Source organism: Aythya marila, assembly GCF_965140915.1.
Source record: "Aythya marila genome assembly, chromosome: 18".
NCBI lineage: Eukaryota > Metazoa > Chordata > Aves > Anseriformes > Anatidae > Aythya > Aythya marila.
In genome coordinates this window covers 1,371,466-1,387,289 of record NC_139059.1, presented here as the reverse complement: position 1 = coordinate 1,387,289, position 15,824 = coordinate 1,371,466, and the positions used below count along the sequence as shown (strand labels likewise).

At 63.7% G+C, this 15,824-nt stretch overlaps 2 protein-coding genes across 2 annotated transcripts in view; one reads left to right on the top strand and one right to left on the bottom strand.

Moving 5' to 3' along the window:
- Nucleotides 1-9,471, bottom strand: part of SDK2 (sidekick cell adhesion molecule 2) — a gene marked incomplete at its 3' end in the record, with an annotated part of 43,488 nt that extends 34,017 nt beyond the window's left edge. The window contains exon 1 of the mRNA XM_082774694.1: nt 9,087-9,471. Within this exon, the coding sequence (XP_082630820.1) occupies nt 9,087-9,165 (79 nt within the window). The 5' untranslated portion in view covers nt 9,166-9,471. The remainder of the gene's footprint in view (nt 1-9,086) is intronic.
- RPL38 (ribosomal protein L38) overlaps nt 1-15,824 on the top strand; it is a 76,085-nt gene that overhangs the window by 16,852 nt on the left and 43,409 nt on the right. The gene's annotated exons all lie outside the window — the stretch shown is intronic.

The window sequence follows — 15,824 nt, the reverse complement described above, 5'->3', positions numbered from 1 at the left end:
CCGGCCCTGATCCCAGTGCCCCCCGGTACCAGCCCTATATCAGCTCCCCTGCACGCAGCAGAGCCAAGCAGGTCCCCATCAGCCGCTGCCCCAAATCCCCTGCCCGAGCTGGCTCCGTGCCCCGCACACCCCAAAGCAAGGTGCCCAGCACATGCCAGCGTCCCCGTGTCCCCAGGGCCACGTCAGCACTCCTGTCCTGCTCCCCTGTCAGCCCGCATCAGCACGGGAGCCACCTCCAGTGTCCCCTCCCTGCTCCAGCCACACGTCCCCCAGCATCCATCACCACCAGGCTGGGGACAACGCACAGGAACAGGGCTCAGCATGGGGACGGGCTGCCCAGCCATGGGGAGCACAGCTGGGTGACCCCAAAAGCCGGAGCGAGCCTGTCCCCTCCGAGCACAGCACATCCCCACGCGTGGCACAGCCCTGTCCCCAGCTGGGGCCACTCCACAAGCTGCCGGGCTCCGGCCAAAACTCCTTCCCCAGCAAACTCCTTGCGAGGCCACAAACCCTGCTGCTGCTGCTGCGATTGCAGCTCCTCCGAATCTGGGTCAGGGCTGTGAGTCACGGACACCGGGGGTGACTCAACGCCGCCGGGGCTCTGCCGGAGAGGGGCCGGGACGCGCCGCTGGCTCCCCGGGAGTGACCCCGGCACAGCGAGAGGGCGAGGGGCAAGGATGGGGATGTCACCGTGGGATGGAGGGCACACGAGCCCGGTGCAGCCCAGCACGGCTGCAGGCTGGATTTGGCCCCACGGGGCACATGGAGCACATCCTCCAGGTGTTCCTGGTGGGCAGCAGCAGCTCCTGGCCCCAGAAACCAGATTGCAGACCCAGGGTCACCGCGGCTGGTGAGGGGCAGGAAAGCAAAGGCACCGCCAAGCCCCTGCTGTGAGCTCCTCGGCAGTGTCTGGGCCATCAGGATGAATCCCCAGGATCCCCTCCCAAAGCCCCCCGCACCCCCTGGCCGTGCAGGATGCTCAGCACAGCCCCGGCCCCGCAACCGCCCTCGCAGCCAGCCAGCCGCTCTCCAGGCTCACCGCGAAGTCTCAACAAGGCAGCGTTTCCCAACGGAAAAAACACGCCAGGGAAAGAAAAACAGAAGGCAGAAACCACAAGAAAAACCCCACTCAGCCTTTCCCAGGGCGCTGACGCAATTAAGTCGCCAGCCCCGCGGGATGGAAAAGGCTGTACCAGCTCCCCACATCCCCCCCCCAAAGCGCTGAGGGGGACAAAGCCACCGGTGGCCGAGGTCCCCTGCGCGTGTCCCCGTCCCCTGAGCCAGCAGGCACCGCACAGCTGGGACAGGCAGGCAGGGATTTACAGGGGGGGTGCGTCCAGATATCATTTATTCAGACTATTAATTAATCATTGCATTGCTCACTTCAAACGTAAATAGCTGTAGCATGAGCGCAAGCAGACTTTTTCCTCGGAAAAAACCTTTTCCAAAGCTTTCCTCTCCAGCCGCCCTTGTTCGCAGGCAAGGGACGGGAACAGCTCGTGGCCTGGCAGCCCCCCCCTACCCCGGGCTTTCCAGGGCAGAGAAGCGAGCTCCGGTTATTGCACTTATTTACACACTTGTGGCTCGCTCTCAGCCAGAGGGGCTTTTGCAGCCAGCGCTCCCAGCAGCAGAGCCAGCGCCGCTGCCCAGCCTGACGCGCGGCTTATGGGGGGAGAAGCCAAGCGAGCGAGGCTCTGCCAGCGCCCCAGGTGAAGGGCTCGGCGGTTTATTTCCCCTGCTCAGAGCGCGTGCTTTATTTCCACCCTCCACTGCACAGCTCGGCTCCCCGCCGCCGCCCTCCCAGCCCCTCTCCCCCCCCTGGTGCAAGCCAGCAAAATTGGGAGCGCGGGGAGACGAAGGCGCCCGTCGCCTTCCTCCTCTGGCACCCAGCACGCGGGCAGAGGCTGGGTGCTCCGCGCCTGCCGGCAGCCCCCCCCAGGGAAGGGCTCTCCCCACAGCGGAGCTTTGAATTAAACATACCACCCTAATGAGTTGATTTTATTAGTTTGCGAATGCATTGAGAACTCGTTATCAAAATAAACATCAATTCACTCCACTGAGCGCGCCGCGCCGCACACGCGCGCCCCGGCGGCGCTGCAGCTGGGACCGGGCGCAGCTCCTGCCCCGGGTGCCCCCCCGTGCCCATCTCCCTGCACCCCCCAAGGGCTCTGCACCCCAGGGAAGCACAGGAGCTGCAGCCACCCACCCTGCAGAGCACCTCACACCACCAGGTTTGCTTCTCCATCCTGGCTGGGGGGCTGCAGAGGGGGGGACGAAGCATTCCTGGTTGCTGGGACAGAATGGCCCCAGCTCCTGGCACGGGCAGGATGAGGTCCCCTGGTCCCCAGGACCCACTCGGTGCTGCTGTGGGGACAGAAGATGAACCATGATCCCTCCAGGCTGTGCCAAGCCTGCTGCACCCCACAAGCACCCCGTGATCCACAAGCAGCCCCCAGGGACATCGGGGACAGCCAGGGCAGGAGGCACCCACCCCGGGCAGCCCACACCGAGCCCCTCTCCCTGCTGGGGCCGGAGCGCCGAGGCGTGAAGCAGGGGGACAGCGGGCGCATTGTCAGCGGCTGGGCAGGACGTGCTCCCTTTGGAATCGGCAGCTAATCCCATTTCATCCCCCTCCACGGCCATCAGCTGTTTTTGCAGGCACGCAGGGGGCGGGTTGCTGAAACCAGAGCTATTGTGGCCGCACCGCCCCAGCCCCCTCCACCAGCAGGCACCCGGCAGCATTCCCGCACCCGCTCCCACCCCGGCACCTTTGGGAGCTGCTCCCCGTGTCCCCTTCCCCCAGGACCCTGTGCTCCAAGCCCAGGTGAGGAGGAGGAGGATGAAGAGGAGGAGGAGGAAGCCCTGTGTCCCCCCCACGCTGACCCCACAGTTTCAGGGACACCCCCAGGACACCACCGGCACGTCCCAGTGCTCGGCGCTCCCCGCCGGGAAGATCAGTCCCCAAAGGAGGGCAACGAATGAGATGTCGATGACACCAAACCCCAGTTAATGCCTACATGAATTTGGCCTACATTCACCCCGTTTCTTAATCCCAGCAGCCCCCCAGAGAACCAGGACCTGGCCCCGGGGACACGCTGGGGCCAGGCTCCCCCGGGCAGCCCGGCGCACGCAGCCCAGCCCTGGGGACGCGGCACAGGACCCCAAGCCTGCTTCAGCCCCACGCTCCCCCCGGAGAAATTCCTGCTGGCTTGGGCGATTCACGTGCCCGGGAGTGGGCACGCACGCCCTGATCAATTAAAGGGCTCTAAAAATAGCATTTGCCTTCATCACCTTGTTGTGCGCCATGAACGCAGCGATGGCGCAGAGCTGGGGCACGCAGCCCACATCTCCCACCGACCCCAAACCACACGCAGGGGTCTCTCCCCCACACCACACACATCCCCGCTCCCCAGGGGACTCCGGGGACACCTACCCACACAAACCAGGGCACCCCAGCCCTGCAGCACCCCGGCGAACCCCCCTGCAGGGATCGGTGCCCCCCAAAACCACCCCCCACGTCCCGCAGGACCCCCGGCACATGGGCAGGAGGGCTCAAGGTTAGAGCCGAGGACTGGCGGGTTGCCGCCTCGCCCAGCAGCACACAAAGCAATTAGCGACGGCAGCTAAAATTAGCTCCCTGGTTTCTTCCTGCTAATGGTCAAACCCATCAAGGTTTCCCTACACCAGGGGCCTCGGCGTCTCCGCGCGGGCAGGCGGTGATGGATGAGAGCCGACAGAGCCGCTCACGTGTGCGCGCACCGGGCAGCAAAGCTCATCCCCAGGGGGCACGGCAAGGGGGACACCGGCCTGGCCAGCAGCCCCAGGGGTCAGAGAGCCCCTATTCCCCCTCCCCACCTCGCCCAGCCTCTCCCCCTGCCTCAGTTTCCCCAGCAGAGCGCGGCTGTCGCGCTGGGAGACGGGGACAGCGACAGCACAAAAGGGGAGGGAAGCGAGGGTGGCTTTGGCACGGGGACGGGTTCTGGCATTCCTGGGATTGTCAGCGTGCTGTCCCCGCTCCCAGCTGCTGGCACGTGGAGGCAGCTGGCCACCGTGCCCAGGGCCTTCCCCAGCCCGTGGTGGCCACCAGCCAGGAGGTGACAGCGATCCGCACGGGGAGCAGGCGGTGGCTGCCACTCACAGCACCCCCAGCGGACAGCACGGGCTGGGAGCCCCCCTGCACCCACATTCCCCATTCCTAGGGGGGGGGGCCCCGAGGGCGCAACCGGCCCCACGGGAGCAGGGGAGACAAAGGGGGCCGGGGACCAGCTGCGGAGGGAATGTCCCCTGCCCTCGGCCCCGTTCCCAAGGATCAGGTTACCCAGTTCCCAGGCAACCCGAGCCCCGGCGCAGCTTTTCCAGGCGCAGGCATTCCTGCGCCCCGCGGGGCTGGGGGTAAAGGGAGGGGGGCCGCCGAGGGGGAGCGGGCAGGTGGTCTGCGGGGGCTTGGGGAGGGAGGTGGCAGCAGCAGGATGCATCCCTGGGGGCAATTTGGGGGGAAGGATGCACCCCAAAATACCCCTGGGAACAAGGAGGGGATGGATGCACCCCAAAGCATTGCTGGGAGCAAGGGGTGGATGAATCCCAAAGCATTGTCGCGAGCAGGGAGGAGATGGATGCACCCCAAAACCATGTCTGGGAGGAAGGGGAGGGGATGGATGTGCCCCAAAATCATTTCTGGGAGCAAGGGGAGGGGATGCACTCCCAGCAGCTGGCCGGAGGGGTGCTCGGGGCCCTGCCCTTGCAGGCGGCATCGCCGGCGTGCCCGGGGTGCGAGGGATGCCAGGAGGGACCAGAGCAGCAGGGAGCTGCTGCCGGCACATTCCTGCCTGCTGGCAGGGTGAGCTGACAAAATCCTGCCCCAAATCCAGACCCACAGCCAGGGATGGCTCTGGGGAAGCAAAGGGTGGGACCCCCAGAACAGACAGCAGCATGCCTAGGGATTTTTTTGGGGGGAGGTGCCTTGCTTTGCCACCACCTCTCCAACCCCCGGGTGACACCGTGCCCCCTCCAGCAGCTCCACACGATGCTCCCCTGCACAAGGCAGCCCCCACCCCGCTCTGTCCTTCCCCAGGAGCTCCCGGGACACCCCTTTCCCCCCTGCACCAACCCCTCTGATCCCCACAAGGGTGCCAGACCCCCACGGGTGACCCCACTTCGGACAGCCACGGCTCAGCACCACGCACAGGAGCTGTGTGGCACCAGCAGGGCACCACCAACCCCTCCGCCCTGCCCCAAAACCGCAGTGGGGCTGGGCTCGCCCTTGGTTAGCGCGATCCCATCCCGTCTGACAGCAGCATATTTATTCCGGGCCCAGCACTGACCATTTTTCACCCAACGACACGCAACCTGCTAACGAGCTCGGGGAGGTAACGAGGGCCCACGGGCAAGGCCACCCGCTGCGCACCCACCCAGCTGGGACCCAGCACCACGAAGGTTTTTTTTTGTGTTTTTTTTTTTTTTTTTTTTTTTTTGTGTGTGTGTGTGTTTTTTTTTTTGCTGTTTGCAAACAGCAGCACGGCCACTATTTATGTAGGACCTACATTATGTGCTGTGGCTGGAGCTCGTCCCGAGGTGGGAACCACAACCAGCTCCAGACAGGGGAAGGGGAAGACGGGTGCACCCCTCCCACATTGGGTAAGGAAGGGGGTGTCCCTCTGGGGTAAAGCAGCACCTCGGGCTTCACAGCCCCGAAAAAAAGAAGCTGCTGGAGCTGCCCCATTCCCTGCGGATCCACAGCACAGGACACCCCAGAGTCACGGCAGCCGGGCTGGGGACAAGGACACGGTCCATAAAAACCCACAAAGGCGGACGCGGGGTCATTCCTCATCGCACCCGCCCCCGTGAGCCAGCCTGCCTCCTCCCAGGTTTAATTATCAGCGTTTTCCCAGGATCACAAGCAGCCTGCAGCCGCCTGCCTGCCTCTCCCCCTCTCTCCTCCAGCTCCTTCCCTTGCTCCCGCTGAGCAGAAACGTCCCCGCAGCCTCGTCCCCGACATTCAGGGACGGGGGCAGCGCTCGATGGGGCACAAGCAGCCAGCACCACTGGGCAGGGGCAGCTCGGCCACCCCAATTGCACCCAAACGTGCCAGCACTGGGGTCACCCTGCAAAGGGAACGGGATTATAAGCCCACAGCCGTGCCTGCGCCCCGATCCTACAGGGACGTGGGCTGCCCACGAGCGGACCGCATCCCTCCTGCGCGCGGTTATCGGGTCATCAAAATTTCATCTCCGCGCCCGGCCACTAATGGCTTCCAAAGAAGCATCAAATTTTAATCTCCCTTTCCTCTCCCCTAAAAGCCACTTTCCTTCCTGAGCCGGAGCTTTGCACGAGGCCGGCGGCTAAAGCAGCAGCCGAGCTCACGGGGAAGGGGAGGCGGCGCAGGAGCGGCCACGCTCGGACATCCCTGCCCCACGCACCCCAACCTGCCCCACTGCAAGGGGCTTGGCCCGAGGAAAGCCCCCCAAAAAAAGCCACCCGGTGCTCCTGGGGCTGCAGGGTGGTGGGCGGGTGCCAGCCCCATCCTGGGCAGCCCTGGGTTGGTGACTGCCACCCTGTAGCCGGGTGTTTCCAACCCCACAGGGGACCCTTTTGTGGATAAAGGCACCTTCACACGAGCCCTGAGACCTGCCACGCGTGGCAGCAGCCCGTCACCGCTGTCACATCCCCAGGAAGGGGCAGGGGGTTGTCCCCTCCAGCTCCGCAGGCTCCGTGCGTGCAGACGTGCCCAGGATCCACGCGTGGGTGCCAGAAGGAGCCGCACCTCCGCTCCAGCCCCCTAATAAGCCTCTTTGGCTGCCTTTTCAGGCCCCTGCCCCAAATCCCGTCTGGAACCTTAAGCCTGCCAAATCCCTCCTGGGACTGGCCGCAGCCTCCTCAATCCCATTACAGCCGCTGTGCCCGTGCGGGGGGTCCTGGGCTGTGCCCCCAGCCCCAGGGGAGGGAAAACTGCTCCTGGGGGGCACAAAACCCACCCGTAACCCCCCCCCAGGAGGGTCGCACTGCGACACAGCTCCCACCCGGGCGGCGCTGACTGATTAGCCTTCCACCAGCACCGCGTTCGCCTCCGGGTAATTAGCGCGAGGGCCCTAATCAATAAGTTATTTTTTGCCACGGGTAATTAATAATTACGCAGCGCAGCCAGGCTGTAATTAAACTTCCATCCCATCTCTCCCCAGCGGTACGGAGCCCTTTGTTTTAGTAACTGCAGGTATTAAAAGCCTTTCATCCCGGTGCCTGGGGAGCTCGGCGCCCCGGTTGGGAAGGTCTCGCGCCCTCCTCCCCCGCTGCTCTCCATCACTATTGATCCCGTTTTTTCCTCGGCTGCTGGAATCGACAGAACCCGCACAGATCTTGCGTCTGCCTCCGCTCCCGGCCTGGCTGTGGGGTCACCAGCCCTCGGGGGGGTGCCCTCAGTGGGGCTGCTCCTCCTTTGGCACCTCCACCCCGGTGTCCAGTTGGCCACGACGGGCTGCAGCGATGCTCGTCCTCAACCCTCGTGCACGGGGGAGCAGCAGCAGCCGGGGAGGTGACCCGCGTGTCCCCATCTGATGGCACGAGCTGCTCCCCGTGCTGCTCCGTCGCAGGCAGCGGCTGCTCGCCCGCGGCCGCCACGCAGCGCAATGTCACGCTGCCCGCTGCGGGGAGAGAAGAGGCAAAGCCCAGACCGTGTGCTCCAGGATCGAGGCACAGAAGCTCCTTCCCCTCGCTTCCAGGCACGGCTGAAGCACGGACAGACCCCCGAGGAGCCCCTGTAGCTCCCCCGGAGAAACAGGAGGGGAAGGGGTGCCGCCAGGAGCCCACCCCGCAGCCGGGAACAAACGGACCGTGGGGGACTCGCGGGTTGGAGACGCCAGCCAGGAGGAGAGAAACTCAGCGAGGGAGTGAATCAATCAAAGAGACCTTCACAGCTCCCCACACAGGGCCTGCCCGGATAATATACTGCCGCTTTAGATGTTATGTTCTGAACTTAATTACTGAGAAATTATAGCAGTGCTAGGGGAGGCTCAGGGGGAGCGGGAGGACGGGAGCGCACGGGGACTTCTGGCTCCACTTGCTGCTGCGAGCAAGGGCAAGAAATGTCACGGGCAGGGACCCCCCGAGCCACAGCGCTGCACCCCGCCGTGCCCCCCCCCCCATTTTGCAGCCTGGATCCACTCTGTCCAAGCTGTGTGGACGGAGGTAGCCACGCTGCAGCCTCGCCAGACAGGAGCCTCCTCCTCATCCTCGTGGGGATCCTCTCTGCTAGGGAGGGGCAGGACCCCAGGAGGGCCCCCCCTTGCACCCCCGAACCCGAGTCATACCCCAAAGGTCCAGGAGCTATTTCTGCTTCGCTCTGGGGTATCGGAGCAGCCAAAACCAGACTGTGCCACGCCAGAGCCCCAGGGATGACGAGCAGACAGGGCTCGCCCTGCCCAGCGACACCAACTCGCCCCAGGGACTGGCTGGGTGCACAGGGAGCCCCAGGGCACCCATGGGGGCTTGGGGATGCAGCCCCCCTCTCCAGCCCCAGCACCCTGCCCAGCCCAACCAGCCGGCTGGAGGTCAGTGGGACCAACACCAGCACCAGAGCTGCTCCCTGGGAGCTCCCAAACTTGTGCCCCAGGTCCTGCCACGCAAGTGGGGTCCCCCAGGAGGGGGGAAAACGGGTGCCCTCACCCCACACCGTCCCTGGAGGGTGCTCAGCCCCCCCAGAACGGGCCGGTGCAGTCTTTACCCCATGCTCAGGGCAAAATTTCCCTCGCACCCCAAGAGCTGGGGCTGTTATGGGGCAGGGGGGAGGAGGAGGCAGAGCAGAGCTGTGCCCTGCGCCCTTCAGCCCTGGCCACCAGCTCCTGGGGGGCTCCTTAAACACGGCCGGGGCTGTGCCCCCTCCTCGCCCCGAGGCTACCTCGGTCCCCGCCCCCCCCCCCGCTGACACCCAAACTTCCCAGGGCAGCCTGGGGGCTCCCCGGAGCTCCCCCCTCCGTGGGCTCAGCTGAAGGGGTCCCCCTCACCCCTCATTCCTGCTTCACCTCCAGCATCAAAGAGGAAACTGGGGGGGGTGAAGAAGCTGCCCCCCGCGCCGGGACCCCCTCGCGTCCCCTTACCTTGGGCTCCGGCTCCCGGGGGGCCGAGCAGGGCGAGCACCACGAAGCGCAGCAGCGCCCAGCTCCCGAGCCTGGCCATGGCTCCGCCGAGACGTGGAGGGGGGGGGGGGCAACTTCCCCGACTTTATAATCCGGGCCCCCCCCCACCCGGCGCAGGGACCCCCGCAGCAGCGCTGCTCGGGGATGGGGGGGAGGCGAAGGCGATGTGCAAGGCTCCCGGCTGGGTGTGGGGGGGTCCGCAGGCAGCTCCCCGCCGTGTCCAAGTTCCCCGGGGCCGTGCAGAGCCGGGATCCCCAAAATCCGGTGGGGAGCCCGCAGCCGAGCCCCTCTCGTCAGGGGAAGGGGTGGGAAGCGCTGGGCTGTGCGCCCCCGGCCCTTTCTGCGTCCTCAAGCACCATCGGGGCCGGGCCCCCCCTCCCCTCCCCGTGCCCGCAGCTCCCGGAGCCGAGCACACCGCAGGGAAGGAGAAAAAAAAAAAAAAAAAAAGAAAACCAAGAAAAAAAAAAAAAAAATCACAAACCCCACAAAGTTTGGGGTCCGGGGGCGGCAGCCGGCCCCTCCCCAGCGCTCAGCTCCCTGCTGGGGACATCCCCGCTTCGGCGGCTCCGGGGGGGGGCTTTAGGGGGGGGTGTCTCTCCCCAAAACACCCCCCCCACCACCCCCAAACCCGTCGCACACCCCCCCCCCCCCCTCGTCAGGCGGGGGAAGACGAGGGAAGTGCTGCGGCGGCGGGCAGCGGCTCGGGGTCCCGCTCGCAGCCGGCGGCGGGGCGCGGCGGGCGGGCAGGCGGCGCGGCGCCGACCCCTTCGGGCGCTCCGGGGGCTCCTCCTTGAGCCGAGCCCGGACCGAATGAGCCGCGGTGGAGCTCGGCGGAGCCGGGGGCAGCCCGAGCAAGGGGAGGCGGGGAGGCGGCGAGGCTCCGAGCGCTACCCAGCGGCCGCGGCCGGGCGCGCACGGCAGCCGCGGATGGAGAAGGAATGGGGAAAAAAAAATAATAAATAAATAAATAAATAAATAAAAAGCGGGCGCGTCCCCCTCCGGCTGCCGAGGAGTGGGTGTCTCCACCCCCCCACAACCGTTCCCAAAATGTCCAGCCGAGCTCGCTGCCACCCCGATGGGGATGCAGCAGGAGGTGCCCCTCTGTGGGTTTTGCCTCGCCCAGCGCTTGGAGCCGCCCCCCACCCTCCCAGCTGGTTTCCCCCTCCTTGATAGGGCTCACAGCATCAGCACCCAGTTCCCTTTTTTGAGGGAAGGGGCACCCCGAGGCAGCACAGCAGCAGAACTGGCTGCCACAAGATTATCAATGCTCATATTATAGGGTTCTGGAAAAAAACAGCAGCTCTAACCCCAGAGGCGAGCCAGCGGCACCTCCCAGATAACATACCACCTCGTCAGGCCCAATCCTGCAACTCCTCAAGCCCAGATCTCCCAGCAGGATCAGGCCTGGGTCACACATCCTTCAGAAGTGACTGCTTTATGCCAGCACAGCGCCTCGCGTTTGGTGGGGGGGGAGCAGCTCAATCAGGGCTGATACCGAGCAGTAACACCCAAAGGACCCAAAACATTTGCACGGAAGGAAACATCCACCCTGAATGCTGGATCAGCCCCCTGAGCACAGGCAGCACCTTGGAGCCAAGGGACCTGTAGAGGATCAGGGTGAGAGCACGAGGAGATTCAGATGAAGCCAAGGGGTCAAATCAGGGCAGGGGCAAGGGGCGCATTCCCACACGAGCCTTGTACAGCTGCGTGGTCACCAGCATGCGTTTCCACTACGTGATACAAGCTCCCATGTAAATCACGCACAGGGCTCAGGGGGACAATGCCCGTGCGCGCGCTGCGTATTTGGAGAGCTGCTGCCAAATTTCCCATCGACCTCTCGAGGCGAGACTGAACAATAACCCAGCGCTTGCCCACCCCGGCATTAATCAGCTCCGTGGCTGGCGTTCTCAACCGAGACGGCGGGGATCGATGTGCTGTGGGAGGCTGCGAGCCTGGCTCGCCCCTCGAGGAGGTGTTCCCCAGCACGGGCTGGATCCAGCGGGGGGGGAAGGCTGCCCTGCCAGGGGCGAGCGCAGCACCCCGCGGTGAGCTTGGAGCCCGGTCCCGCAGCACTAACACGTGCTGCAGCAGGGGAGCAGCCACGATAGCTCTCAGCACGCTCCCAGCCCCCCGCAGGGGTCAGGGCTTTGTTCCTGAAAGAACAGGAATTCCTGTCTCCAGGGCCGTAAATTCAGCACCTGCCCCTGCTGCCAGCGCTGATTTATGGTTATTGCAATTAATCTCGCCAAGGTGTGAGCCCTTTATTACCTTCCTCTCAGAGGTACCTGGCTCCCCACAGCCACCCGGGCGGACTGGAAAAGTTTTGATCTCGCAGCAAGGCTCCCACCCAGCCCTGCCTGCTCCGTGCCAGCCCTCCTCTGCCCAGATTTATCCGAGCAGGAGCAAGTCTCCGCACGCAGCTGCTTCCAGGGGTGGCTGGAAAAGCTGACACCTTCCCTGGGCGATGCTGGTACACCGCCGAGAGGGCACCCAGCCCCGCTCCCCGTGACCCTGGCACAAACTGGGTGATGTCTGTGCACCCCCGCCCCATCTCTCATCAGCTTTGGCCCCATCCTCCAGCCTCCTGTGCAGCATCCCAGCTACGATTCGGGGCAGTGTCACTTGTAATTACCATGAGGCTCGCACACAGACCAGCTGCGAGCCGCTTGCATGACTCTCGCCTCTCCAAGACTGCTCTGGAAGGGGTTTGAAGGAGCAGGTCTCCAAGGGCACGTCGGGGGGGTGAGTTTCTGAGCTCTCCTCCAAAAATCTCCCAGACCGAGGGGCTCCAGCCCCCAACAGAAGCCCCACGGCCGCCGGCTGCTGCTCGGGGCCTCTGCTAATGAGGGGTTTGCCCTGCGCAGCCCCGCAGGCAGCAGAAGGCAGCCTCAGGCCTATTTGCAGAACTGAAAGCTGTTATTTTGCCTCCTGCTTGAAGAGGGCGCATCAAAGTCAAGCCCAAAAATACGTCGCTAGGCTTGAATTAAAAAAAAAAAAAAAAAAAAAAAAACTCTTGTCTGAAACCAAGGCAAGTTCCAAAAAAAGATCAAGGCTGTTTGAAATGTAGAAGTCTTCGCTCAGATGTCAGGCGCTTTGGGGACCAGGAGTCAGCACTATCCAAAGGCTACAGGACAACAGCCAAGAGCTTCCTTCGGCCGTCCTCGGCACCCCTCATCTGCCTCGGATGAGGCCCCAGCTCTCTCGGCACAGCTCCCCGAGCAGGGAAGCAGCGTGCCACGGGGAACCCAGGGTCCCCAGAGCCCCAGGAAAGGGCTGGGAGCCCCTCAGCCCTCTCCTGCCATCCGAGGGGAGAGGCAGCAGATGTAACCACAGGCTGTCGGCACCGGCGCAGGGAAGAGAAATTGGATAATGGAGGCTCTGCAGTCTCGCAGATAGAGGCATAACAAGCTCCCACCGGCAGAAGCTGAAGCCAGACATACCCAGACTAGCAATAAGGTGCACGTTCCTAGCAGCCAGGAGAAGCGGCTGGCTGCAGCCAGGCTCCCCGATACTTCTCCTTTGTAATTAAGATTGGAAGTCGTGTTTTGTTTTATTATTTTTTTTTCTACTTTTTCTCCAGAAGCATCTGCTCTCCTGGAGGGGCGAGCTCAAGGTGGTTCAATAGACCACGAGCAGGCTCTGATCTGCCAGCTCCTCTCTTTAAAGCTGGGCTTCGGGCACTTCCCTGCTCCCCAGGAGAGCTTGGGCAGCGTGGGGCGAAGCAGCCACCGCGCACCTCGGGCTGTGGGATGGTTTCCCAGCCCCCAGGCAGGGCTGCACGCAGCAGATGCTCTGCTCTCAGCAGGACCGAAGCTGCCTCTCCCCTTGAAGGGCATCAAACGGGGCTCCACGCTGCCCCCGGATGCTGCGCGAGGGGCCTCCAAAGCGGCTCAGCGCAGAAACATCTTTAATATTTGATGGCTTTAAAATAAAATACCAGGAGAAGGAACAGCGAGAGGAGCGAACGGCTTCTACCTGCCAGCTCTGCTCCCTTTCCCAGCCGGGAGCTCTCTCCCAGCATCAGCTGCTCGGGGTGTTTCAGCCCAATTAAGACCTTCCTTCAAACCCTCCGCCAGCCTGAGCCGCACGTCCCCACACTCGGTGCAGGGGGTGCAGAGCTGAGGGGCTCCTGAGCTGGCAAAATAACGCAGGGACATCTTCCTGCCCCATTTCCGAGCAGGATCCTTCTCTCCCCACAGCCAGCAGTGGTTTGGGAACGAGCCAGGAAGAGCCAGAAAGTCCCCAGAGCAGGGAAACATTTCCACAGCCCCGCTCCACCCTCACACCATCAGCCCCCACTGCGCTGGAGATGTGAGAGGAGGCAGCGTTCATCCCCACAGCCATCCTCTGCTGGGAAACAGGCACAAACAGGAGCCTTCGCTCTGGCTCTGAGCTTTTTATCAGCTCTCCCACAGCTCAGGGGGCAGCCTCCAGCCCCTCTCCCCATGGGGAGGGCAGCAGGGGGTCCAGGAGCCCAGCAGGACCCCAGATCTGCGGCACGCAGGGGGCTCCTCAAGCCCCACGGCTGGGAAATGCAGCTCTGACAGCTCCAGGCTCCTCTGGAGCAGCCCCCAGGGAGCAGAAGCATTTCGGAACATGGCCACGTTAAAGCAAACAGCCTCAAACCACAGCCCAGGGACCACGAGCCCCGCAGCCCTCCCCTGTTATTAGGGCTAACGAGCACCCTGCGCACGGGCTTTGTGGGGTTGGCTCCCCACCCCAAAGTCACTGCTGTGGCTTGGACATGCCAACAGCTCCTCCACCACCCCAAAGCTGAGCTGTGCTTTTCCTGCAGGCTGCAAAGAGCCCGGAGGAGCCCCCATGGTGGGCTTGGGGAAAGCTCCATGTGGGCAGGGTGGAGGTGAAACCGCGGCCCCGCGCCACAGCCACAGAAATGCCCAAGAGCCAGCACTGGGCTCCACCAGCAGCCCCAGCCGCAAGGCTGACTTTTAAATCAAGAGATTAAAAATTTAAACGAGGGCTTTGGCTCATTTTAAATGGTTGCTTAACATTTAAAGGCCGCCTTCCTGAGCGCTTCTCGGTAACAGCAGCTGGGCACCGGCCGGGTTTGCTGGGGGCTGGATCCAAGGCTCTCACGTGCCAACAGCCACAAGGTGAGGTTTTAGAGGTGCTCAGTGCTGAGCATCGTGTGCTGGCAGCCCCACAAGCTGGCCAGGTCCGAGCCCCACCAGCTCCATGCCCCTGGGCAGGGCACCTGCAGTAACCACACTTCTGACCCCCAGCTCCTCAATCAGAGGAAGGATTTTTGATGGACACACCGTGCCCAAAGGCAAAGCACTCGGTAGGATGCCAGCTCCCTGTTTAGGGGCACACATCAAAGCCACCCAAGCTCTCTACAGCACCCCTTGGCCTCGGAACTGCCACATCACCCTGAAGTGTGCGCAGAGCCTCACAGACCCACTGCAACCCTGGGCTCTCCAATTCACAGAAACAGCACAAAGAGAGAAATGAGGGCCAAAACCCCTCTTACCGGTCCTCACCAGGTTCCACACAGAGCTCAGCCTCCTCCTGCTCCTTCCCAGGCTCCTGGCCCCAGCTTTGCAGGCACCTCCAAGCCCCCCAGCTCAGGCTCACTTAACACATCTGCCTTCAGCAGGGCAACGTAACTCACCTGTGTGCTCAGCCCCTCAGCATCCACCTGCGCCAGCCTCCTGCCCTGGCTCATATGGAGGGGAGGGGAAGCCCTGTCCCCTCGCCGACAGGGTCACAGGCAGTAGCAAAGTTTGGGGACGTCGCTGGGTCCCCCAACCTCACCGTGCCCCAGCCTCGCTGCTCCAGCGCGGCGCGGTGCGGGGGGCTCTCTCCATCACCTGGTGGGTGCTTTCCCAGCACAGGGCACTTCAGGTGCTGCACTGATTTCCAGCACTACAGGATTAGGTCATAAATAATGGATAATAATAGTAGAAATAGTAAATAATATATTTACAGGCTTGCATAATGAATAATGCTGAGCGTGAATCGCCGTGCCTGGCGGAGCTGGCTGCCGCAGCGCCGCTGAACCAGCAAAGGGGACTGGGCACAAGCGGGGAGCCGGGGAGGGGAGCAGGCTGCTTTGCGGGGCTCCCAAAGCCTCCCCACCCCAAATACCAGCCATTCCTCACCCCTGCCTGTGTGCCCACAAAGCCCCAGGGGCGTTTAAGGGAGATGCAATTACCGGCTCCTCAATCCATCCTGTTAACAGCAGCAAAACCTCAAAGCGAATTACTCCGCGCGCACTGGCGAAAAGTCAGGTTGGGATCAGGACCCCGAGGGAACCCGGGCACGGGGGGCTCTGCGCAGCCCCCTCCCCGTGCCCAGCACCCAGCAGGATGGCCGGGTGGGCTCTGCGCCCCTCCGGCTCTCCCCTCCGCTGGGTTTTGGGCAGGGGGCTGCGCCTCGAGCCATCGCCGCACTCCCCCGGGGGCCGGGCGCAGGGATGAGCGCAGACATGTGGGAAATGGATCGTGGCCGGTTCCTGCCGAGTAATTACGCTCGATAAGAGCCTGTCGATGCGATCTGCTGCCAATTGTCACCCCGCGCAGCCTGCAGCCGAGTGGGGGCAGGCGGGGGGGGGACAGGCTGCGCACCGACTGCTGACTCATTAAAAATGAGCCGAGGAAATGGAGACGGCTCCGTGCCGGAGCAGCCGAGGCAGGACTGTGCTGCGAGGGCTGCTGGGGGGGAACCACGGGGCTGCTT